The 26,495-nt window shown below is 42.3% G+C and overlaps 1 protein-coding gene across 49 annotated transcripts in view; it reads right to left on the bottom strand.

The window, feature by feature from the left end:
* The window catches only part of OBSCN (obscurin, cytoskeletal calmodulin and titin-interacting RhoGEF), a 170,123-nt gene that overhangs the window by 109,976 nt on the left and 33,652 nt on the right, over window positions 1-26,495 (bottom strand). For 39 of the 49 annotated variants that reach the window (XM_074361106.1, XM_074361109.1, XM_074361108.1 and 36 more), the window contains exons 12-19: window positions 25,781-26,056; window positions 23,138-23,413; window positions 19,442-19,717; window positions 15,790-16,065; window positions 11,988-12,263; window positions 8,262-8,537; window positions 4,481-4,756; window positions 685-960 (exon numbers count right to left, since the gene is read on the bottom strand). In XM_074361106.1, the coding sequence (XP_074217207.1) occupies window positions 685-960; window positions 4,481-4,756; window positions 8,262-8,537; window positions 11,988-12,263; window positions 15,790-16,065; window positions 19,442-19,717; window positions 23,138-23,413; window positions 25,781-26,056 (2,208 nt within the window). The remainder of the gene's footprint in view (window positions 1-684; window positions 961-4,480; window positions 4,757-8,261; window positions 8,538-11,987; window positions 12,264-15,789; window positions 16,066-19,441; window positions 19,718-23,137; window positions 23,414-25,780; window positions 26,057-26,495) is intronic. The other 10 variants (XM_074361136.1, XM_074361157.1, XM_074361159.1 and 7 more) reach the window with 8 other exon arrangements.

The following is a 26,495-nucleotide window of genomic DNA, read 5'->3' as shown; positions in this document are numbered from 1 at the left end:
CACAATAAGGCTGTCCCATTCTCACTACCAAATAAAGCCAATTTGGAATTCCCGATAACCAGTGAAAAATATATACATGTAAGGAGACTTTCTGGGATTAGCAGATACACTCGCTAATGTCTACCTTGCCAGCCTGATACACAAGCAGCCACAGCCAAAGAGCCATAACTCCACAAACACGTTCAAGCTAGCCCACAGTTTCTTTCCATCCTTCCCCTACCTGTTCAGTCTTGATATAACCTACCTTCCATTTCAGAATAAAGCTGGAGTCCACCTAAAAAATCAACCTTCCCTGTGTGCCAGCTGACCCTTAAGAAATCCCACTGGGACTATGATAACACATAGAAATACACGGGGTGAAAAAACACAACAAAATCAGAAACAAAAATCAGGACAAGAAAAACTGAACAATGAGAAAGGGACTGGAAAATTCTACAGGCTCTAAACCAGCAGTGAAATATATAGTCCCTTCCAGCCAGGGGCTGCTGTTATGTTAATTCCCCATTAGCAAAGCCTGCTGATGTGGCAGAAGTGACTTTTTCCTTCCATTCTAATTTATAGACCTACAATGAAGAGACGTGATGAGAGGACACCTAACAGCAGTTGCACAAAAGTCTGTAGAGGCTGTAAGCCAGTCCTATCATCCCATAAACACAGATGGACTTAGTATCCTCAAGAACTGACCTGTGACGCCCAGGTGGAAGGAGACCCTCTGGCCCCCAGCCTCGCAGCTGTACTCCCCAGCATCTGCTTTGCCCGCCTGCTGCACCACCAGTCTCCTGGTGCAGCCCGTGGCCTCGACACGCACTTTCGAGCTGGAGCTCAGCTTCTTGCCGTCCTTGTACCACGTCACCTCCGTCTGGGCCTGGGCCACCTCGCAGCTCAGTGTGGCACTGGCCCCTGCCACGGCCTGTACTTCATTGTGTGCCGTCTGCTCCTTGGCAAACACCACCGAGGGCTCTGGGGACAGGCAGGGAGAGAGGGACACATGGAGTCAAAGATATCATCTAAGTGAAGATGCAGCACCAGCGAAAGAGCCACTCAGCAGGGAGGCAGGAAGACAGGAAACTTCTCCAGGCTGCGCACCAGCTGTGCGGCCTAGAGAAGCTCTCCCGTCTTCTCAATAATGAAGGACACAATTTATGTCTACACTCTGTCCCTGAGCTGTGCGTGCTGTTCCAGAGAGACACTGAGAACGGCTTCTCCCATGCCCACCTCCTCTGGGACCGGCGCTGTGGAGTCATGCAGTCCTCACCCTTCCTAGATGAGGCCAGACCCTTTCCCTCACCTTGGTGTGGGCCATGATCTCACCTGCAGTGAAGGACACTTCCTGAGGATCTGCCCCCTTGCCCACTCTCAGGGCTGTTAACTCTCGGAAACCTAGTGGCAGTGAGGCTACACCCCCTGTGCTGTCTCTTGCATGGTACTGATGACACACAAGATGAGGAATCTTTGTGATCATTTTGGTCCTTCTGTGGTTTGCTCTTCTGTGGTGTCACTGTTTAAGTTTTGCCTAATTTTCATAGAATTGCAGGTCTTTTACATATTTGTTTAGGAGCTCTTTATATAGTTAAATACCACACTGTTGATGGTTACGTGTGTACATATCCTCCCCATTTTTCGCTCCTTTGTAATGTTTCTGGTGAAATTAAGTTATTGGTTTGTTTCATGCAAATAGGGTATAGTTGTCATTTTTGGTTCTGCATTTATCTTTTATTTTTAAAATCTTTCATTATTCTGAGTTCATTAAATAATCTATATTAGGTGATTTAAAAAAAAAGCTTGTTTGACCGTGCCCATTGAAGTCTCCATCTACCTGGGGTTGATTCTCTGTGTGATATGAGGTAGATTTCAATTTTGTATTATCTTTCTCTATGGTTAATGGTCTTAACACCACTTGTGAAAAGCCCCTCCTTTCTCTACACCTCAGTATGAGCTCAACATTCCATTCCTGTGTGTTTACCTATGTCTGCAGTGAGACCCACTTGTCTAAATTGTTGTGGCTAAAAAAAGAAAAAAAAAAAAACTAGATGTAAGTTAGAGCAAATGTCCCCACTTCATTTTTCAAGACTGGCTTGACTCTCCTTGGCTTTTGCAGTCAACTTATCAATATTCTGACACCCACAAGAACTCGTATTTGGCTTTTCATGGGAATAGAACATCTCCGGGTCTTCCACAGACTGCTATTCATTCATTTATATCTTTTTCTCCAACTCTCAACGATGGTTAATAATTTTGCCCACAAAGTGTCTCAGGATCCTTTAGTAGACGTGGAATTGGTAACATGATCAGTCTAATGTTTTTGTAACTCTTCTAAAATTTCATTATCTAGTTTCTTGTATACAGATATAGAATTGTTTCTCTAATCAATATTTATATGCAGTAATATTTCCCAACTCTCTCATTAAATGTAATAATCAATGTTCCTAGATTTTCAAAACTGATAATCATATCATCTGTGACTTCCACGTTTTACTTGCCCAAGTTTTAATGTTTTGTTTTATTTCCCTCCTAATTGTGCTGCAAATGCACCATTAAAGTGGTGACAGTTGGCCTCCTTGCCTTGTTCTCTACTTCACATGCAGTGCTTTCAAGGTTTCAATTTATGTGTGATGTTAGCTAGTTTTTTTCTACTACCAACTATTGAATGAAGGAAGGACTCTTTCATTTATCCCTTAGTAAGAATTTTATGGCAGGAATTGATGTGCAATTTTATCAAGGAGTTCTCCTGGATTTGTGGTGTTATATTTTATTGAATATTTTTATTCTCCATGTATTGGGGAAATCGTATCATTTTCTCTTTTATTTGGTTCATGTCACGCTTTCTACTGAGTTTTAAATGTTTCTTGTGTTAAACCAATCTTGCACTCCTGGAGTATGATTGTTGTCTTAATGGATTATCCTTTTGATAAATTGCTAAATTTGGTGTGCTAATATTTTTTAAAGATACTAGACTTGATATCATCAAGAGATTAAACTATGTTAATTCTTCACATTTCCTTTGTCAGATTTTGGTAGCAATGACATGTTATCTACAAAAAAAAAGTGAATTAGAGAGTCTGTCTCATTTTTCAATACTACTGTAGAATCTATATTATACATCGAATAATTTCTTTACAGTAAACTCAACAAAACTTGACAGTAGAGCAACAGGACTTAGACCATATTCTATCAGAAGATTATTTATGCAAAACGTTATGGACTGTACAACTTCCCTATTTTTCTTGTGTGAGTTGATATAGATTTTTGGAACTGATCAATTTGTAACCCTCTACTCTTTGTGAATTTGGTACATACAACTGTGTGCAGAGAGCTAACATATCTATGTGAAAATAGGTGTCCTAGACAATTAATATTTTGACAATCCAAAGCACAGACTGGAAATGATTGCCAGTATTCTGTGTGGTCAAAATTTCCCCTTATCCAGGTTCAATGAATTCAAACATCTCTTATTCACAGGAACTCTCCAGTATGCCAGGTAAATATCTGCATGATCTGCCAGAACAATTCCAGGAGAGGGACATCTGGTCTACATCAGCCCTATGCATCAAATAAGCCAGACTCCTAGAAACCACAGAATACCAAAGGAGTCTGAACATGTGCTGGAGAAATGTGACTAAGCACTATGACATGTGAAATAATACATGGTGTAAAAGAACAGCCCCACTCCCTCCACATCCACCACTTCTCCATGCTTTCTTGACAAAACATAGGCTGTGAAAATGGAAGTTTGGAAGATAGGAGATTTCAAGAGATTAATACACATAAAAAGAGCAAGAGGGACTGACTGTGCAACAAGGTTGTCCCATTTAACTACCATATGATGCCAACTGGTATCCCCGACAACTGATTAAAAATATATACATGGAAGGAAACTTTCTGGTCCTGGGATTAGCAGATACACTCCCTAGGGTCTACCCTGCCAGTCTACAGCATAAGCAGCCCTAGCTCAAGAGCCAAAACTCCACAAACATGTTCAACCTCGAGCACAGCTCCTATCAATCCTTCTCCCACCTATTCAGTCTTGATGTAAGCTACTTCCCATTTCAGAATAAAGCTGGAGTCCACTTTAAAAATGAACCTTCCTGTGTGCCAGCTGGGCCTTAAGAAATCCCATTGGGAACTATGATAACACATAGAAGTACACGGGGTGAAAAGACACAAGTAAGTCAGAAAGACAAAATCAGGACAAGAAGAACTGAACAATGAGAGAGGGACTGGAAAATTCTCCAGGCTCTAAAACAGCAGTGAAATATATACTCCCTACCAGCCAGGGGCTGCTGTTATATTAATTCCCCCTAAGCAAAGCATGCTGATGTGGCAGAAGTGACTTTTTCCTTCCATTTCTAATTTATAGACCTAACATGAAGAGACGTGACGAGAGGATGCCTAATAGCAGGTGCACAAAAGCCTGTTGAGGCTGTAAGCCAGCCCTATCATCCCGTACACACAGGTGGACTTAGTATCCTCAAGAACTGACCTGTGACACCCAGGTGGAAGGAGACCCTCTGGCCCCCGGCCTCGCAGCTGTACTCCCCGGCGTCCGCCTTGCCCGCCTGCTGCACCACCAGCCTCCGGGTGCGGCCTGTGGCCTCCACATGCACTTTCGAGCTTGAACTCAGCTTCTTGCCATCCTTGTACCACGTCACCTCCGTCTGGGCTTGGGCCACCTCGCAGCTCAGTGTGGCACTGGCCCCTGCCACAGCCTGTACTTCATTGCACACCGGCTGCTCCTTGGCAAACACCACCGAGGGCTCTGGGGACAGAAGGGAGGGATTCACAGGGTCAAAGATATCATCCAAGTGAAGATGCAGCACTGAGGAAAGAGCCACTCAACAGGGAGGCAGGAAGACAGGAAACTTCTCAAGGCTGTGCACCAGCTGTGCAGGCTTGAGAACGTCTCCCGTCTTCTCAACAACAGACACAATTTATGTCTACACTCTGCCCCTGAGCTGTGCGTGCTGTTCCAGAGAGACATTGGGAAAGGCTTCTCCGATGTCCACCTCCTCTGGGACCGAAGCTGTAGAGTCATGCAGTCCTCACCCTTCCTAGATGAGGCCAGACCCTTTCCCTCACCTTGGTGCGGGCCACGTTCTCACCTGCAGTGAAGGACACTTCCTGAGGATCCACCCCCTTGCCCATCTCAGGGTTGGCAACTCTTGGAAACCTAGTGGCAGTGAGGCTACACCCCCTGTGCTGTCTCTTGCATCGTCTTGAAGACTCACAAGGAGAGGAATCTTTGATCATTTTGGTCCTTCCGTGGTTTGCTCTTCTGTGGTGTCACTGTTCAAGTTTAGCGCCAGTTTCAAAGCACTGCGGTACTTTTTCATATTCGTTTAGGAGTTTTGATCTAATTAAATGCCAGAATGTTGATGATTATGTGTGTATACATCCTCCCCATTTTTGTGCTCTCTCTTTTCGCTCCTTTGTAATGTTTCTGGTGAAATGGAATTTTCAGTTTTAGGCATACTCCAGGCAAATATGTCAAGTTGTCCTTTGTGGTTTCTGCTTTTGTCTTCTGTTTTAAAATCTTTCATTATCCTGAGGTCATTAAATAATCTATATTATCTGATTACACAAACTTGTTTTACCATCCCCATGGAAGTCTCTAACCTGTGCAGGGTTGATTCTCGTGTGTTATGAGGACGATTTCAATTTTATTTTTCTGTATAGTTAATGCTCTTAAAACCAATTAGGAAAAGCCCCTCCTTTCTCTACAGCACGATGTGAGCTCAACATTCCATTTGTGTTATTTGCCTATCTCTGCATTGGGACCCACTTGTCTAAATTGCTGTAGCATTAATAAAAAATGAAGTCCTGACATAGGTTAGAGTAAATGTCCTCACTTTGTTCTTCAAGACTGGCTTGAATCTCCCTGGCCTTTGCAATCAATTTGTCAATAGTCTCACACCCAAATGAGCTGTTATTTGGGTTTTACTGGGGGTTGAACATCTCTGGGTTGTCCACTGATTTTTATCCATTTATTTATATTCTTCTCTCTGTCTCTCACAATATTTAGTAATTTTGCTTACAAAGAATCCCAAGATCCTTTCTTAGACTTGGAATTAATGACAGGATATATCTAATGTTATTGTAACTCTTTTCAAAGTTCATCTTCTAATTTCTTGTTTCATGTATATAGACATAGAATTGATTCTGTATTAGTATTTATATGCAGTAATCTTTCACAACTCTCTCATTAAGTGTAGTAATTCATGTTCCTAGATTTCTAAATTGATAATCATATCATCTGTGAATTTCATGTTGTATTTTCCCAAGTTTTCATCTTTCATTTTACGTCCTCCCAAGTGTGCTGTAAAATAGCATTAAAGCGGTGACAGTTGGCTTCCTTGTCTTGTTCCCTACTTCATATGCAGTACTGTCAAGGTTTCACTTTATGTGTGATTCTAGCTAGTTTATTTTCCACTACCAATTATTAAATGAAGGAACAACCATTTATTTATACTTTGGAGAAATTTTCAGGCAAGAATAGATGTTAAATTTTATCAAGTACATCTCCTGGATTTATGGTGTTATGTTTTATTGAGTAATTTTATTCTGCATTTAAATTGGGGAAATTGTATCATTGTTCTCTTTTATTCTGTTAATGTCAAGCTTTCTATTGAGTTTCTAATGTTTCTTGTGTTAAACCAACCTTGCATTCCTGGAGTATGACTATTGTCATAGTGGATAACCCTTTTGATAAATTGCTAAATTCACTGTGCTAATATTTTTAAAATATATTATTCTTGACATCATCAAGAGATTAACCTGTGTTAATTCCTCCCATTCACCTTATTGGATTTTGGTAGGAATGATATGCTATCTACAAAAAAATGAATTAGTGTAACTCATTTCTCAATACTACAGAAGAATCTATATGAACATGGAAAAATTTCTTTACAGAATACTCAGTACAATTTAAGAGTAGAGCCACTGGACTTAGATATTATTCTGCAACAAGATTATTTATTATGGTTCCATTTATTTTAAAGTGTCTATTTTCCTTGTGTGAGTTGATAATAGATTTTTGGAATTGATCAGTGTGTAATCTTCTACTCTTTGTGAATTTGGTATACACTGTGTGAGCAGAGAGCTTCCATATCCATGTGAAAATAGGTGTCCCAGACAATTAATACTTTGACAACCCAAAGTGCAGCCTGGAAATAATTCCAAGCATTATGTGTGGTCAAAATTTCCCCTTAACTGATTCAATGAATTGAAACATCTCTTTTTTGCAGGAACTCTCCAGTGTGCCAGATGGGTATGGAGATGATCTGCCAGAACAATCCCAGGAGAGACACATCTGGTCTACCTCAACCCTCTGCATCAGATAGAGTAAACTCTTAGAAACCAAGCAACACCAATGAAGTCTGAATATTATCTGGAAAAATGTGACTAAGAATTATGGCACGGAAAATAATACACAGTGTAAAAGAACAGCCCATCTCCCTCCACATCCACAACTCGTCCATGCTTTCTTGACCAAACACTGGCTATTTAAATGGAACTTTGGAAGACAGGAGATTTCAAAAAATTAATACACATAAAAAGAGCAACAGGGTCTGACTGTTCAACAAGGCAGTCCCATTCTCACTATGAAATAATGCCAATTGTCATCCTTGATAACTGATGAAAAATATATACATGGAAGGAGACTTTCTGGTCCTGGGATTAGCAGATGAATTTGCTACTGTCTACCTTGCCAGTCTGCTGCACTAGCAGCCCTAGCTCAAGAGCCAAAGCTTCACAAACACGTTCAAGCTCCAACAAAGTTTCTTTCCATCCTTCTACCACCTATTCAGTGTTGATATAAGCTCCTTCAATTTCAGAATAAACTGGAATCCACCTAAAAAATGAACCTTCCTGTGTGCCAACTGCACCTTAAGAAACCCCACTGGAAACTATGATAATACATAGAAGTTCATGGGGTGAAAAAACACAAGTAAGTCAAAAAAACAAAATCAGGGTAAGAAGCACGGAATGGTGACAAAGGGACTGAAAAATTCTCCAGGCCATAAAGCAGCAGTAGAATATATATTCCCTTTCAGCCGGGGGCTGTTGTTATGTTAATTCCCCATTACCAGCACATATTGTTGTGGCAAAAGTGACATTTTCCTTCCATTTCTAATTTATAGACCTAACTTGAAGAGACATGATGAGAGGACGTCACATGGCAGGTGCACAAAAGTCTGTTGAGGCTGTAAGCCAGTCCTATCAACCCGTACACACACGTGGACTTAGTATCATCAAGAGCTGACCTGTGACGTCCAGGCGGAAGGAGACCCTCTGGCCCCCGGCCTCGCAGCTGTACTCCCCGGCGTCCGCCTTGCCCGCCTGCTGCACCACCAGCCTCCGCCCACAGCCCGTGGCCTCCACACGCACTTTTGAGCTGGAGCTCAGCTTCTTGCCGTCCTTGTACCACGTCACCTCCGTCTGGGCCTGGGCCACCTCGCAGCTCAGCGTGGCACTGGCCCCCGCCACGGCCTGCACTTCACTGCGCGCCGGCTGCTCCTTGGCAAACACCACCGAGGGCTCTGGGGACAGGCAGGGAGGGATTCATAGGGTCAAAGATAGAATCTAAGTGCAGATGCAGCACTGGGGAAAGAACCACTCACCAGGGAGGCAGGAAGACAAGAAACTTCTCTAGGCTGCGCACCAGCTGTGCGACCTAGGGTAGCTCTCCTGCCTTCTCAAAAACGAGGGACGTAATTTATGTCTACACTCTGCAACTGAGCTCTGCATGCTGTTCCAGACACACGTTGGGAACGGCTTCTCCCATGTCCACCTCCTCTGGGACAGGAGCAGTGGAGTCATGGAGTCCTCACCCTTCCTAGATGAGGCCAGACCCTTTCCCTCACCTTGGTGCAGGCCACGTTCTCACCCGCAGTGAAGGACACTTCCTGAGGATCCACCTCCTTGCCCACCCTCTTGGGTTGTCAACTCTTGGGAATCTAGTGGCAGTGAGGCTACATGCCCTGTGCTGTCTCTCGCATCGTTCTGATGACTCACAAGGAGAGGAATCTTTGTGATCATTTTGGTCCTTCTGTGGTTTGCTCTTCTGTGGTGTCACTGTTCAAGTCTTGCTTAATTTTCAAAGCACTGCTGCTCTTTTTCCTATTCGTTTAGCTTTTTTTATATAATTAAATACCAGAATGTTGATGGTTACGTGTGTATATATCCTTCTCATTTTTCTGCCCTACCTTTTTGCTCTTTTGTCATGTTTCCGGTAAAATTAAGTTACTGGTTTGTTATACTCAAATATGTCAAGTTGTCCTTTGTGGTTTCTGCATTTCTATTTTGTTTTAAAACTTTCATTTCTGAGGCCATTTAACCATATTATCTGATAAAAGGCTTGTTTGACCATTCCCACTCACGTCTCTACCTGCCTAGGATTGACTGGGTGGTATGAGGCTAATTTCAATTTTCTTCTATTTTCCTAAATGCTTAGTGGTCTTCACATCACTTAGGAAAAGACCATCCCCTCTCTACAACTCAATGTGAATTCCATTCCTTTCTGCTGTTCTCTGCATTTAAATCCACTTGTTCAAATTGCTGTACCTTTTTTTAAAAGTCTTGATATAAGTTACAGCAAATGTCCCCACTTTGTTCTTCAAGACTGGCTTGACTCTCCTTGGCCTTTGCAATCAACTAGGAAATTGAACACCTCTGGGTCTTCCACAGAATTTATGTATTTATTCATATCTTTTTCAATGCCTCTAAAAATGTTTAATAATTTTAACCACAAGTAGGCAGAAGATCTTTATTAGACTTAAAGTTGGTAAGATGATCCATCTACTGTTATTGCAATTTTTCTAAACTTTCATTTTCTAGTTTCTTGTTTCGATACATACATACGGAATTGTTTTCTGCACAGTAGAATTTACATGCAGTAATGATTCCCAACTCTCTCATTAAGTATAGTAATTAATGTTCTTAGAGTTTCTAAACTGTTACATCATCTGCGACTTCCATGTTTTATTTTCCCAAATTTTAATCTTTTGTTTTATTTCCCTCCTAAGTGTGCTGTAAATGTAGCATTAAAATGGTGACAGTTGACTTCCTTGCCTTGTTCCCTAATCATATGTAATGCTTTCAAGATTTCAATTCATGTGTGATGTTAGCTAGATTTTTTTTTTACTATCAATTATTAATTATTAATAGAGAACCCTTTAATTATCCTTTGGAAAAAATTTTATGGCAGGTATGGATGTTAAATTTTATCAAGTACTGTTCCTGGATTTATGACAGTATATTATATTGAATATGTTTTATTCTCCATGTATTGGGGAAGTCGTATCATTTTTTCTTTTATTTGGTTCATATCAAGCTTCCTACTGAGTTTCTAATGTTTCCTGTTATGGTTAAACCAACCTTGCACTCCTGGAGTATGACTGTTGTCATAATGGATTATGCTTTTCATAAATCGTTAAATTCAGTTTGCTACTATTTTTTAAAAATACTATTGTTGATATTATCAAGAGATTAACCTGTGCTAATTTGTCCTGTTCACCTTATCTGAATTTGGTAGGAATGATATGTTATCTACAGAAAATGAATTAGTGTATCTCACTTCTCAATACTACAGAAGAATCTGTATGAACATGGAATGATTTCTTTATAGAATTCTCAGTACAATTTAAGAGTAGAGCCACTGGACTTAGATATTATTCTGCAACAAGACTATTTATTATAGTTCCATTTATTCAAAAGGTTATGGACTGTACAACTTCTCTATTTTTCTTGTGTGAGTTGATACAGATTTTTGGAATTGATGAATTTGTAATCCTCTACTCTTTGAGAATTTGGTACACACATGTGTGTGCAGAGAGCTTCCATATCCATGTGAAAATAGGTGTCCCAGAGAACCCTTTGACAACCCAAAGTGCAGTCTTGAAATAATTCCAAGTATTATGTGTAGCCAAAATTTCCCCTTATCCTGGTTCAATGAATTCAAATAGCTCTTGTTTGTAGGAACTTCCCAGTGTGCCAGATAAATATAGACATGATCTGCCGAAACAACCCAAGGAGAGAGACATCTGGTCTACCTCAGCCCTCTGCATCACATAGAGCCACACTTCTAAAACGAAGCAACACCAATGGAGTCTGAACATGTGCTGGAAAAATGTGACTAAGCATTATGACATGGAAAACTATACATGGTATAAAAGAACAGCCCCCTCCTTCCACATCCACCACTTGTCCATGCTTTCTTGATGAAACGTTGGCTGTGTAAACGGAAGGTTGGAAGATAAGAGATTTCAAGAAATTAATACACATAAAAGGAGCAACAGGGCTGGGCAACAAGGCTGTCCCATTTTTACTACCATATAATGCCAACTGGTATCCCTGACAACCGATGAAAAATACATGCATGGAAGGAGACTTTCCTGTCCTGGGATTAGCAGATACGCTCATTCATGTTTACCTTGCCAGCCTGCTGCACAAACAGCCACAGTCCAAGAGCCATAACTCCACAAACACGTTCAAGCTTGAGCATAGTTTCTTTCCATCCTTCTCCCACCTATTCAGTCCTCATATAAGCTACCTCCCGTTTCAAAATAAAACTCGAGTCCATCAAAATTAATGAACCTTCCTGTGTATCAGCTGCCCCTTAAGAAATCCCGCTGGGAACTATGATAACACATAGAGGTTCACAGGGTGAAAAACACAGCAAAGTCACAAAAACAAAATCAGGAAAAGCACTGAATGGTGAGAAAGGGACTGAAAACTTCTCCAGGCTCTAAACCAGCAGTGAAATATATACTCCCTTTCAGCCAGGGGCTGCTGTTATGTTAATTCCCCATTAGCAAAGCATGCTGATGTGGCAGAAGTGAGTTTTTCCTTTCATTCCTACTTTATACACCAAACATGAAGAGACGTGATGAGAGGACATCTAATGGCAGGTGCACAAAAGTCTGTTGAGGCTGTAAGCCAGTGCTATCATCTGGTAGACACAGGTGGACTTAGTATTGTGAAGAACTGACCTGTGATGTCCAGGTGGAAGGAGACCTTCTGGCCCCTGGCCTCGCAGCTGTACTCCCCGGCGTCTGCTTTGCCTGCTTTCTGCACCACCAGCCTCCGGGTGCAGCCCATGGCCTCCACACGCACTTTCGAGCTTGAACTCAGCTTCTTGCCGTCCTTGTACCACGTCACCTCCGTCTGGGCCTGGGCCACCTCGCAGCTCAGCGTGGCACTGGCCCCCGCCATGGCCTGTACTTCACTGCGTGCCGGCTGCTCCTTGGCAAACACCGCCGAGGGCTCTGGGGACAGGCAAGGAGGGATTCATAAGGTCAAAGACAGAATCTAAGTGAAGATGCAGCACTGGGGAAAGAACCACTCACCAGGGAGGCAGGAAGACAGGAAACTTCTCAAGGCTGTGCACCAGCTGTGCGGCCTAGAGAAGCTCTCCCATCTTCTCAACAACCAGGGACATAATTTATGTCTACACTCTGTCCCTGAGCTGTGCGTGCTGTTCCAGAGACACCTTGGGAACAGCTTCTGCTATGCCCACCTCCTCTGGGACCGGAGCTGTGGAGTCATGCAGTCCTCACCCTTCCTAGATGAGGCCAGACCCTTTCCCTCACCTTGGTGCGGGCCACGTTCTCTCCTGCAGTGAAGGACACTTCCTGAGGATCTGCCCCTTTGCCCATCTCAGGGCTGTTAACTCTTGGAAATCTAGTGGCAGTGAGGCTACACCCCCCGTGCTGTCTCTTGCATGGTCCTGGTGACTTACAAGGAGAGGAATCTTTGTGATCATTTTGGTCCTTCTGTGGTTTGCTCTTCTGTGGTGTCACTGTTCAAGTTTTGCCTAATTTTCATAGCATTGCCCAACTTTTTCATATTCATTTCGGAGCTTTTATATAATTAAATACCAGAATGTTGACGGTTACGTGCGTATACATCCTCCCCATTTTTCTGCCCTACTTTTTTGCTCCTTTGTAATGTTTCTGGTGAAATTAAGTTATCAGTTGCAGGCAAATATGTCAAGTTGTCCTTTGTGGTTTCTGCATTTATCTTCTGTTTTAAGATCTTTCATTATCCTGAGGGTATTAAATAATCTATATTATCTGATTAAACAAACTTGTTTTACCATCCCCATGGAGGTCTCTAAACTTCCTAGGGTTTATTCTTCATGTGATATGAGGTAGATTTCCATTCTATGTTTCTATATAGTTAATGTTCTTAAGACCAATTAGGAAAAGCCCCTCCTTTCTCTACAGCACAATCTGAGCTCCATATTCCATTTCTTTTGGTTGTTTGCCTATCTCTGCATTGAGAGCCACTTGTCTAAATTGCTGCAGCATATTGATTTAAAAAATGAAGTCCTGACATAGGTTAGAGTAAATGTCCACACTGTGTTCTTCAAGACTGGCTTGATCTCCTTGGCCTTTGCACCCAACTTGTCAATATTCTCACACCCATAAGAACTGTGATTTGGGTTTTGCCAGGGATTGAATACCTCTGTGTCTTCCACAGATTTTTATCCATTCATTTTTATCTTTTTCTCTGCCTCTCAACAATATTTAACAATTTTGCCTACAAAGAGGCTCAAGACCCTGTCTTAGACTTGGAATTAATGACAGGGTATGTCTAATGTTATTGTAACTCTTCCCAAATTTCATTTTGTAGTTTCTTCTTTCTTATAGATAGGTACAGAATTGTTTCTGTATATTAATATTTCCCTGCAGTAAACTTTCCCTATTCTCTCATTAGTGTAGTAATTCATATTCCTAGATTTTCTAAACTGATAATCATATCATCTGTGACTGCCATGTTTTATTTTCCCAAGTGTTAATCTTTTGTTTTATTTCCCCCTTAAATGGGCTGTAAACGTAGCATTAAAGTGGTGACAGTTGGCTTCCTTGCCTTGTTCCCTACTTCATACGCAGTGCTCTCAAGCTTTCATTTTATGTGTGATGCTGGTTAGTTTATTTTCTACTACCAATAATTAAATGAAGGAACAACCATTCATTTATACTTTGGTGAATTTTATGGCAGGAATTGATGTTAAATTTTGTCAAGTACATCTCCTGGATATATGATGTTATATTTTATTGAGTAATTTTATTTTCCAATTAAATTGGGGAAATCGTATCATTTTTCTCTTTTATTTGGTTCAAGTCTAGCTTTCTATTGAGTTACTAGTGTTTCTTGTGTTAAACCAAACTTGCACTCCTGGAGTATGACTGTTGTCACAGTGGATAATCCTTTTGATAAATTGTTAAATTCAGCTTCCTACTACTTTTTAAAAGATATTATTGCTGACATCATCAAGAGATTAACCTGTGTTAATTCTTCCTGTTTATCTTATCAGATTTTCGTAGGTATGATATGCTATCTACAAAAAAAATGAATTAATGTATCTCATTTTTCAATACTACAGAAGAATCTATATGAACATGGAATAATTTTTTTTATAGAATACTCAGTACAATTTAAGAGTAGAGCCACTGGACTTCGATATTATTGTGTGAGAAGATTATTTATTGTGGTTCCATTTATTCAAAAGGTTATGGACTGCACAACTTCTCTATTTTTCCTGTGTGAGTTGATATAGATTTTTGGAACTGATCAATTCGTAATCTTCTACTCTTTGTGAATTTGGTACATCATGTGTGTGCAGAAAGCTTCCATACCCACATGAAAACAGGTGTCCCAGACAATTATTACTTTGACAACCCAAAGTGCAGTCTTGAAATAATTGAAGTATTATGTGAAGCCAAAATTTCCCCTTATCCTGGGTCAATAAATTCACATATCTTGCTCACATGAACTCTCCAGTGTGCCAGGTAACTATGAATATGATCTACCAGAACCACCCCAGGAGAGAGACATCTGGTCTACCTTAGCCCTCTGCATCAGATAGAAGCAGACTCCTAGAAACCAGGAAACACCAATGAAGTCTGAACATGTTCTGGGAAAATGTGACTAAGCATTATGACATGGAAAATAATACACGGTGTAAAAGAACAGCCCTTCTCCCGGCACATCCACCACTTGCTCATGCTTTCTTGACCAAATATTGGCTGTGAAAATGGAAAGTGGAAGACAGGAGAGTTCAAGAAATTAATATACATAAAAAAGGCAACAGGGTCTGACTGTGCAACAAGGCTGTCCCATTGTCACTACCAAATAAGCCAATTGGTATCCCTGATAACTGATGAAAGATATATACGTGGAATGAGACTTTCTGGTCCTGGGATTAGCAGATACACTCCCTCATATCTACCCTGACAGCCTGCTACACAAGCAGCCACAGGCCAAGAGTCGTAACTCCACAAACAGGTTCAAGCTTGAACAGTTTCTTTCCATCACTCCCCACCTATTCAGTATTGATATAACCTATCTCCCATTTCAGAACAAAACTAGAGTCCACCTAAATAATGAGCCTTCCTGTGTGCTAGCTTCCTCTTAAGAACTGCCACTAAGAACTATGGTAATACATAGAAATACATGATGTAAACAACACAACTAAGCTAGAAAAACAAAATCAGGAAAAGAAGAACTGAATGACGAGAAAGGGACTGGAAAATTCTCCAGGCTCTAAACCAGCAGTAAATATATACTCCCTACCAGCCAGGGGCTGCTGTTATGTTAATTCCCCATTACCAGTGCATATTGTTGTGGCAGAAGTGACTTCTTTCATTCATTCCTACTTTAAAGACCTAATATGAAGAGACATGAAGAGAGAACATCTAATGGCAGGTGCACAAAAGTCTGTTGAGGCTGTAAGCCAGTCCTATCACCCCATACACACAGGTGGACTTAGTGTCCTCAAGAACTGACCTGTGACGTCCACGTGGAAGGAGACCTTCTGGCCCCCAGCCTCGCAGCTGTACTCCCCGGCATCCGCCTTGCCCGCCTGCTGCACCACCAGCCTCCGCCCACGGCCCGTGGCCTCAACACGCACTTTCGAGCTGGAGCTCAGCTTCTTGCCGTCCTTGTACCACGTCACCTCCGTCTGCGCCTGGGCCACCTCGCAGCTCAGCGTGGCACTGGCCCCCGCCACGGCCTGCACTTCACTGCGTGCCGGCTGCTCCTTGGCAAACACCATCGAGGGCTCTGGGGACAGTCAGGGAGGGAGGGACACACGGGGTCAAAGATAGAATCTAAGTGCAGATGCAGCACTGGGGAAAGAACCACTCACCAGGGAGGCAGGAAGACAGGAAACTTCTCAAGGCTGTGCACCAGCTGTGCAGCCAGGAGAAGCTCTCCCACCTTCTCAACAACGGACACAATTTATCTCTATACTCTGCCCCTGAGCTGTGCGTGCTGTTCCAGAGAGAAGTTGGGAATGGTATCTCCCATGTCCACCTCCTCTGGGACCAGAGCTGTGGAGTCATGCAGTCCTCAACCTTCCTAGATGAGGCCAGACCCTTTCCCTCACCTTGGTGCGGGCCACGTTCTCACCTGCAGTGAAGGACACTTCCTGAGGATCCACCCCCTTGCCCATCTCAGGGTTGGCAACTCTCAGAAACCTAGTGGCAGTGAGGCTACACCCCCTGTGCTGTCTCTTGCATGGTCTGATGACTCATGAGGTGAGGAATCTTTGTGATCATTTTGGTCATCCTGGTATTTGCTTTTCTGTGGTGTCCCTGTTCAAGTTTTGCCTAATTTTCATAGCATTGCCTCTTTTTTTTATATTCGTTTAGAAGCTTTTTATATAATTAAATGCCAGAATGTTGATGGCTACGTATATACGTATCCTACTCAGTTTTGTGCCCTACCTTTTCGCTCCTTTGTAATGTTTCTTGTGAAATTAAGTTATTGCTTTGTTACACACAAATATGTCAAGTTGTCCTTTGTGGTTTCTGCATTTCTATTTTGTTTTAAAAACTTTCATTATTCTGAGGTCTTAAATCCATATTATCTGATAAAAGGCTTGTTTGAGCATTCTCTACCTGCATAGGGTTGATTGGGTGGTGTGAGGCAAATTTCAATTTTCTTTTATTTTCCTATATGGTTAATGGTCTTAACACTACTTGGGTAAAAACTGTCCCCTCTCCACACCTCAGTGTGAATTCCATTCCTTTGTGCTGTTCTTTGCATTGAAGTCCACTTGTCCAAATTGCTGTACCTTTTTAAAAATTCTTGATATAAGTTACAGCAAATGTCCCCACTTTGTTCTTCAAGACTGGCTTGACTCTCCTACTTTTTGCAATCAACTTTGAAATTGAACACCTCTGGTCTTCCACAGAATTTACATATTTATTTATATCTTTTTCACTGCCTGTAACAATGTTTAATACTTTTGCCCACAAGTAGGCACAAGATCATTATTAGACTTAAAATTGGTAAGATGATCCATCTAATGTTATTGCAATTTTTCTAAAATTTCATTTTCCAGTTTCTTGTTTCTGACATATACATACAGAATTGTGTTCTGTATATTAGAATTTATATACAGTAATCTTTCCCAATTGTCTCCTTAAGTGTAGTAATTCATGTTCCTAGAGTTCCTACACTGATAATCATATCATCTGCAACTTTCATGTTTTATTTTTCCAAGTTTTAATCTTTTGTTTTATTTCCCGCCTAAGTGTGCTGTAAATGTAGCATTAAAGTGGTGACTGTTGGGTTCTTTGTCTTGGTCCTTACTTCATATGCAATGCTTTCAACTTCTCCATTCCTGTCTGAAGTTAGCCAGTGTTTTTTCCCACTACCAATTATTAATTATTAATGAAGAACCCTTTCATTTATCCTTTGGTAAGAATTTTATGGCAGGAATTGATGTTAAACTTTATCAAGTACTTCTCCTGGATTTATGATGTTATTTTTTATTGAATATTTTTATTCTCCATTTAAATTGGGGAAATTGTATCATTTTTCTCTTTTATTTGGTTCAAGTCTAGCTTTCTATTGAGTTTCTAGTATTTCTTGTGTTAAACCAACCTTGCGCTCCTGGAGTATGACTGTTGTCATAGTGAATAATCCTCTTCACAAATTGCAAAATTCAGCTTGCTACTACTTTTTATTCTTGACATCATCAAGAGATTTACCTGTGTTAATTCTTCCTATTTACCTTTTCAGATTTTGCTATGATGGAATGATATGTCATCTACCAAAAAAAATGAATTAATGTACTTCATTTTTCAATAATACAGCAGAATCTATATGAACATGGGATAAATTATTTGCAGAATATGCAGTAAAATTTAACAGTAGAGTTTATGGACTTAGATACTACTCTGTGAGAAGATTATTTACTATGGTTCCATTTATTCCAAGGTTTACTGACTGTACAATTTGTCTGTTTTTCTTGTGTCAGTTGATAAAGATTTTTGGAATTGATCAATTTGCAATCTTCTACTCTTTGTGAATTTGGTACACACATCTATGTGCAGAGAGCTTTGACAGCCCAAAGTGCAGCCTTGAAATATTTCCAAGTATTACGTGTAGTCAAAATTTCCCCTTATCCTGGTATGTTTCAATGAATTCAAATATCTCTTGTTCGCAGGAACTCTCCAGTGTGCCAGGTAAGTGTCTACATGATCTGCCAGAACAATCCCAGGAGAGAGACATCTGGTCTACCTCAGCACTATGCATCAGATAGAGCCAGACTCCTAAAACCAAGGAACATCAATGCAGTCTGAACATGTGCTGGAAAAATGTGACTAAGCATTATGACATGGAAAACAATACATGGCATAAAAGAATAGCCCCTCTCACTGCACATCCACCACTCGTCCATGCTTTCTTAACCAAACATTGGCCGTGAAAATGGAAGGTTGAAAGATAGGAGATTTATGATATTAATACACACAAAAAGAGCAGCAGGGTCTGACTGGGCAACAAGGCTGTCCCATTATCACTACCAAACAATGCCAAATGTTATCCCTGATAACCAATGAAAAATACATATATGAAAGGAGACTTTCCTGTCCTGGGATTAGCAGATACACTCGCTCATGTCTTGCTGGCCAGCCTGTTGCACAAACCGCCACAGCCCAAGAGCCATAACTCCACAAACACGTTCAAGCTCCAACACAGTTTCTTTCCATCCTTCTTCCACCTATTCAGTCTTAATATAAGCTACCTCCCATTTCAGAATAAAACCGGAGTCCACCTAAAAAATGAACCTCCTGTGTGAAAGCTTCCTCTTAAGAAATGCTACTAAGAACTATGGTAATACATAGAAATGCTGGGGTAATAGACATAAGGCAGAAAAACAAAATCAGGACAAGAAGCACTCAGTGGAAAATACTCCAGGCTCTAAACCAGCAGTGAAATATATACTCCCTACTAGGCAGGGGCTGCTGTTACGTTAATTCCGCATTAGCAAAGCATGTTGATGTGGTAGAGTGACTTTTTCCTTTCATTCTTACTTTATAGATTCAACATGAAGAGACGTGATCAGAATGTCTAATGTCTGTTGAGGCCATAAGCCAGTCCTATCATCCTATACAAACAGGTGGACTTAGTGTCATCAAGAACTGACCTGTGACGTCCAGGCGGAAAGAGACCCTCTGGCCCCCGGCCTCGCAGATGTAATCCCCGGCATCTGTTTTGCCTGCTTTCTGCACCACCAGCCTCCGGGTGCAGCCCGTAGCCTCCACACGCACTTTCGAGCTGGAGCTCAGCTTCTTGCCGTCCTTGTACCACGTCACCTCCGTCTGGGCCTGGGCCACCTCGCAGCTCAGCGTGGCACTGGCCCCCGCCACGGCCTGCACTTCACTGCGTGCCGGCTGCTCCTTGGCAAACACTGCCGAGGGCTCTGGGGACAGGCAGGGAGGGAGGGACACACGGGGTCAAAGATACCATCTAAGTGAAGATGCAGCACTGGGGAAAGAACCGCTCAACAGGGAGGCAGGAAGACAGGAAGCTTCTCCAGGCTGTGCACCAGCTGTGCAGCCTAGGGTAGCTCTGCCACCTTCTCAACAACGAGGGACACAATTTATGTCTACATTCTGCCCCTGAGCTGTGCGTGCTGTTCCAGCGAGACACTGGGAACAGCTTCTCCCACGTCCACCTCCTCTGGGACCAGAGCTGTGGAGTCATGCAGTTCTCACCCTTCCTAGATGAGGCCAGACCCTTTCCCTCACCTTGGTGCGGGCCACGTTCTCACCTGCAGTGAAGGACACTTCCTGAGGATCCACCCCCTTGCCCACCCTCAGGGCTGTTAACTCTTGGAAACCTAGTGGCAGTGAGGCTACTCCCCCTGTGCTGTCTCTTGCATGGTCCTGCTGAGTCACAAAGTGAGGAATCTTTGTGATCATTTTGGTCCTTCTGTGGTTTGCCCTTCGGTGGTGTCACTGTTCAAGTTTTGCCCCAGTTTCAATAACATTGCCCGTCTTTTCCATATTCATTTAGGAGATTTTTATATAATTAAATGCCAAGGTGTTGATGGTTATGTGTGTATATATATCGTCCCCATTTCTGTGCCCTACTTTTTGCTCCTTTGTAATATTTCTGGTGAAATTAAGTTATTGTTTGCTGGCATACTGTAGGCAAATATGTCAAGTTGTCTCTGTGGTTTCTCCATTTATCTTGTGTATTCAAATCTTTCATTATTCTGAAGCCATTAAACAATGTATATTATCTGATTTTAAAAACTTGTTTTACCATTCCCATTGAGGTCTCTAACCTTCCTTGGGTTGAATTCTTCGTGTGGTATGAAATAGATTTCAATTTTCTTTTTATACAGTTAATGATCTTAAGACCACTTATGAAAAGATCTCCTTTTTCCACAACTCAAAATTTAAAATTTCACTTTCTAGTTTCTTGTTTCTTGTATACAGATATAGAATTGTTTCTGTATATTAATATTTATATACAGTCATCTTTCCCAAGTCTCATATTAAGTGTAGTAATTAATGTTGCTAGATTTTCTAAATTGATAATCATACTATCTGAGACTTCCACGTTTTACTTCCCCAAGTTTTCATCTTTTATTTTATGTCCCCCAAGTGTGCTGTAAATGTAGCATTAAAGCGGTGACAGTTGGCTTCCTTGTCTTGTTCCCTACTTCATATGCAATACTTTCAAGGTTTCATTTTATGTGTGATTCTAGCTAGTTTATTTTCCACTACCAATTATTAAATGAAGGAAGGGGGAGTGGGTGGGAAGGGACACACTGGGAGTTCGAAATTTGTAGATACTGACAGGCATATGTAGAATAGATAAACAAGATTATACCGTGTAGCACAGGGAAATATATACAAGATCTTGTGGTAGCTCACAGAGAAAAAACCTGGGACAATGAATATACGTATGTTCATGTATAACTGAAAACCTGTGCTCTACACTGGAAATTGACATGACATTGTAAAATGACTATAACTCAATAAAAAAAAGTCTAAAAAAAAAGGAACAACCATTCATTTATATGTTGGTGAAATTTTTATGGCAGGAATTGATGTTAAATTTTATCAAATACATCTCCTGGATTTGGTGTGATATTTTCTTGAGTATTTTTATTGTCCTTTAAATTGAGGAAATCTTATCTTTTTCTCTTTTATTTTGTTAATTTCAAGCTTTCTATTGAGTTTTAATGTTTCTTGTGTTAAGCCAACCTTGCACTCCTGGAGTATGACTGTTTTCATAGTGGATTATCCTTTTGATAAATTGCTAAATTCAGTCTGCTACTATTTTTTAAAGATACTATCCTTGACATCATCAAGAGATTAACCTGTGTTAAATCCTCCATATACTTTATTAGATTTTGGTAGGAATGATATGTCATTGACAAAAAATGAATTAGACTGTATCTCATTTTTCAATACTAAAGAAGAATTTATATGAACATGAAATAATTTCTTTCCAGAACACTCAGCACAATGTAAGAGTAGAGCCACTGGACTTAGGTATTATTCTTGAGAAGATTATTCACTATGGTTCCATTTAGTCAAAAGGTTATGGACTGTACAACTTCGCTATTTTTCTTGTGTGAGTTGATAAAGATTTTTGGAATTGATCAATGTGTAATCCTCTACTGTTTGAGAATTTGGTGCACACATGTGTGTGCAGAGAGCTTCCATATTCATGTAAAATGGGTGTCCCAGACAATTAATACTTTGAAAACCCGAAGTGCAGCCTTGAAATATTTCCAAGTATTATGTGTAGACAAAATTTCCCCTTATCCTTATCCAATGAATTCAAACACCTCTTGTTTACAGGAACTGTCCAGTGTGCCAAGTAATTATCTACATGATCTGCCAGAACAATCCCAGGAGAGACACATCTGGTCTACCTCACCCCTCTGCATCAGATATAGCAAGACTCCTAAAATGAAGGAACACCAATGCAGTCTGAACATGTGCTGGAAAAAGGTGACTAAGCATTATGACATGGAAAATAATACTTGGTATAAAAGAACAGCCACTTTCCCTCCACATCCACCACTCATCCATGCTTTCTTGACCAAACATTGGCCATGAAAATGGAAGATTGGAAGATAGGAGATTTAAGATATTAATACACAGAAAAAGAGCAGCAGGTTCTGACTGTGCAACAAGGCTGTCCCATTCTCACTACCAAATAATGCCAATTTGGTATCTCCAATAACTGATGAAAAATACATACATGGAAGGAGACCTCCTGGTCCTGGAATTAGCAGATACACTTCCTAGTTTTTATCTTGCCAGCCTGCTTCACAAGCAGCCACAGCCCAAGAGTCACACCTCCACAAACACGTTCAAGCTCCAACAGAGTTTCTTTCCATCCTTCTCCCACCTGTTCAGTCTTGATATAAGCTACCTCCCATTTCAGAATAAAACTCAAGTCCATCAAAATAAATGAACCTTCCTGTGTACCAGCTGCCCCTTAAGAAATCCCACTGGGAACTATGATAACACATACAAGTTCACGGGGTGAAAAAACACAACAAAGTCAGAAAAACAAAATCAGGAAAAGCACTGAATGGTGAGAAAGGGACTGAAAACTTCTCCAGGCTCTAAACCAGCAGTGAAATATATACTCCCTTCCATCCAGGGGCTGCTGTTATGTTAATTTCCCATTACCAAAACATACTGATGTGGCAGAGTGACTTTTTCCATTCATTCCTAATTTATAGACCTAACATGAAGAGACATGACAAGAGGACGCCTAATGGCAGGTGCACAAAAGTCTGTTGAGGCTGTAAGCCAGCCCTATCATCCCGTACACACAGGTGGACTTAGTGTCCTCAAGAACTGACCTGTGACGTCCAGGCGGAAGGAGACCCTCTGGCCCCCGGCCTCGCAGCTGTACTCCCCGGCGTCCGCCTTGCTCGCCTGCTGCACCACCAGCCTCCGGGTGCGGCCCGCGGCCTCCACATGCACTTTCGAGCTGGAGCTCAGCTTCTTGCCGTCCTTGTACCACGTCACCTCCGTCTGGGCCTGGGCCACCTCGCAGCTCAGCGTGGCACTGGCCCCCGCCACGGCCTGCACTTCACTGTGTGCCGGCTGCTCCTTGGCAAACACCGCCGAGGGCTCTGGGGACAGGCAGGGAGGGAGGGACACGCAGGGTCACAGACACAATCTCAGTCAGGAAGGCAGCACTGTGGAAAGAAGCCCTGGTTGGGGATAATGGGGGTCTGGAGATTCTCCAGGCTCTGCACCAGCTCTGTGTCCAGGCAAGTCTCTATCATTCTTTGGAGTCTGCCCATTGTCTTTTAATCACACCAACTGTGCTCCCGCCCAGTTTTTAAATCAGAATTTGATGGTTATGAACAGCTTTGATTTTTCCACAAATTTCTATCCACCCACTTCAACCTCTCCACTGTCTCATAAATAGTTTAACAGTGTCCCCATACAGCCTCTTAGCAACTTTCATCAGACTTCAGATCAGAAATCTATTTTTCATGCAATAGTAACTCTTTTAATTTTCATTTTCCAAGTGTTTCTTGCTAGTATATACAAATGGAAATGTTTTCTGCATAACGTCTTTTTTTTACATGGTAACTTATCTCCAAATTTATCTTTATTTATCTTTTGGATTCTGCGAGTTGACAATCAAATCACCCAGAAGTCTCACCTTTACTTTCCCCAAATGGTTTGCCTTTGAGTTTATTTCCCTCCTTCCTCTGCTCACTGCTTATTGTCCCTAATATGAAAGCTTTCAAGGTAAACTTTAAAGTGCGGTGCTATCTTTCCACAGCCCCATTTATCACAGAGGAACACTTTTTTACAGTTTGTTAAGAATTCTACAGCATGAATTGATGCCAAATCTCGTCAAACTTTCTTCTCGATGGAGGATGCTAAATTGTAATCAAGCATTTGATTCTGCACTCATTGACATAATCACATCTCTTTGCCTTCAGTCTCTTCACATCAATCTGTATATTGATCAACGTTGCCAAAGTTAGACCATACTCCGGTGACTGGACAATGACCTCCATCACTGTGTTTTACCCTCCTGAGATACTGCTGAGTTCATCCTGCTCACTGTTTCTTTATGATCTTCGCCTTGGGGGCCACCACTGATTGGTCTGTAACTTCATTCTTCCTGCCTTTCTTGTCAGATTTTGGTATCAATGTTATGCTCCGGAAATAAAGCCACTTGTGGGCTGTATCTCCTTTTTCTACTCTAGGATCACCTGCACAAGTGTGGAATGACAGCTGCTTTCCAGGATATTTGCTACAGTTCACCAAAGAACTACTCAGCTTAGAAGATTTTACATAATCAGTTCCACTGATTTCAGGCATAGATTCACAATTTCTCATTTTCTGTATCTTACGATACTTTTCAATATCCTCCTAAGACCACATTAAACAGAGGCACGTAGCAGGATTTGGGGTATCTCTAAGCCTCACAAATGATCTACACGGACAAAACCCCCAACTAGTATGTGTTGGCACCCTGGAGTCAAGGTGGGAGGGCGGTCCCCCCCGTTCGGCATTAAGACTCTCATATCGGGAGGGAAACAACCTTCCTCTCTTACGTGTCAGTAGGTACCAGCCACAAAGCAAAGGCACTCATAAGCCGTGAGGAAAATACAATGAAGTGAACACTCCTTGGTCAGTCAGAGGCGGTTACTACAGCAAATCCCCGTACTTGGCACAGGGTACTGAGGTGGAGGAGTGACTTCTTCCTTTTCATCCTGAATTTATAAATCTAACTCCAAGGGGAATTCTGACATTGCACATCCAAACTGAAGACAAAGGCAAAATGCTGTTTGTTTGAAATCAATCCCCCTAAATATCACAGGTGAGCGTTCCCAATCCTCCCTTCTTTCTTCCCCCTGCAAGGACATCACAACGAAACGTGGGCCTATAATTTGCCACATACAGAGGGGAAGAGCTTCTGCATCCATGGAAAGGAAGAAAGGATATCCCAGAAAATCAAATGGGTTCATCCAAAGCTCACTCTTGACACAATTCCATGTATGACTGTGCAGACAAACGTCCCCTAGTCTGGGTTCAGTGAAACTGAAACAGCCCCTGCAGCCCGAGAACCACCAGGGGGTGCTGGCTGAGGGCGTGTGCTGGCTGCGAGGACACATGATGGGGGGAAGTCACACGCTGCCTGGTGACGGACACCCAGGCTACCTCAGACCCCAAGCATCAGGTGGAGCCAGGGCCCTCACACCAGGGGACGACAGAAGGTTCTGGCAGGTGCTCAGCATGTGTGCCTGAGCCTTACTGTGCGGGAACAAGTGGACAGACACGGCCTCCCTTCCTTCCATGCACACCCTCCCCATTCATCCTCCCTGGTTCCAAAATGGGTATAAAGCCAGACGGAAGATTAAGAGACATGATGAGAGGACATCTAAGGGCAGGTGCACAAGGGTCTGGTGGGGCTGTAAGCCAGCCCGACCCTGCCTTCCACAAGGGGGGACTTAGTGTCCTCAAGAACTGACCTGTGACGTCCAGGCGGAAGGAGACCCTCTGGCCCCCAGCCTCGCAGCTGTACTCCCCGGCGTCCGCCTTGCCCGCCTGCTGCACCACCAGCCTCCGGGTGCGGCCCGCGGCCTCCACACGCACTTTGGAGCTGGAGCTCAGCTTCTTGCCGTCCTTGTACCACGTCACCTCCGTCTGGGCCTGGGCCACCTCGCAGCTCAGCGTGGCATTGGCCCCCGCCACGGCCTGCACTTCACTGCGCGCCGGCTGTTCCTTGGCAAACACCGCCGAGGGCTCTGGGGACAGGGAGGGAGTGAGGGACACACGGGGTCAAAGATACCATCTCAGTAGGTAGGCAACACTGGGGAAAGAAGACTGGGATGAGGATGCTGGGGGGCTGGAGATTCTCCAGGCTCTGAGCCAGTGATGTGGCTGGGACAAGTCCCCCTGTCCGTGTCACACACAAAGAACATGGTTTATACGTTCTCCCACTCATTCCTCTGAGCTGGTCCAGCTACGCTGTTGTGAAAGTCTTCTGTGCACAGAGGATACGGGGGTCATGATGCAGGAAGACCTCAACAGTGCTGGATGCATCCAGAGTTTCTGACCCATGTCACGAGCGTTCCGGAAGCTCCACTCTCTTTCCTGCTCTCAGTGTTGTCATCTGTCATCCACCTGGTGCAGCTGAAGTTCTACACCTTGTGGCTGTCTTTCCGTTTTCCCAATGACAGACAA

The sequence above is a fragment of the Camelus bactrianus genome, chromosome 3 (genome assembly GCF_048773025.1).
Source record: "Camelus bactrianus isolate YW-2024 breed Bactrian camel chromosome 3, ASM4877302v1, whole genome shotgun sequence".
NCBI classification, from domain to species: domain Eukaryota; kingdom Metazoa; phylum Chordata; class Mammalia; order Artiodactyla; family Camelidae; genus Camelus; species Camelus bactrianus.
The sequence above is the reverse complement of the archived record's forward strand: the minus strand, read 5'-3'. Positions and strand labels throughout refer to the sequence as shown.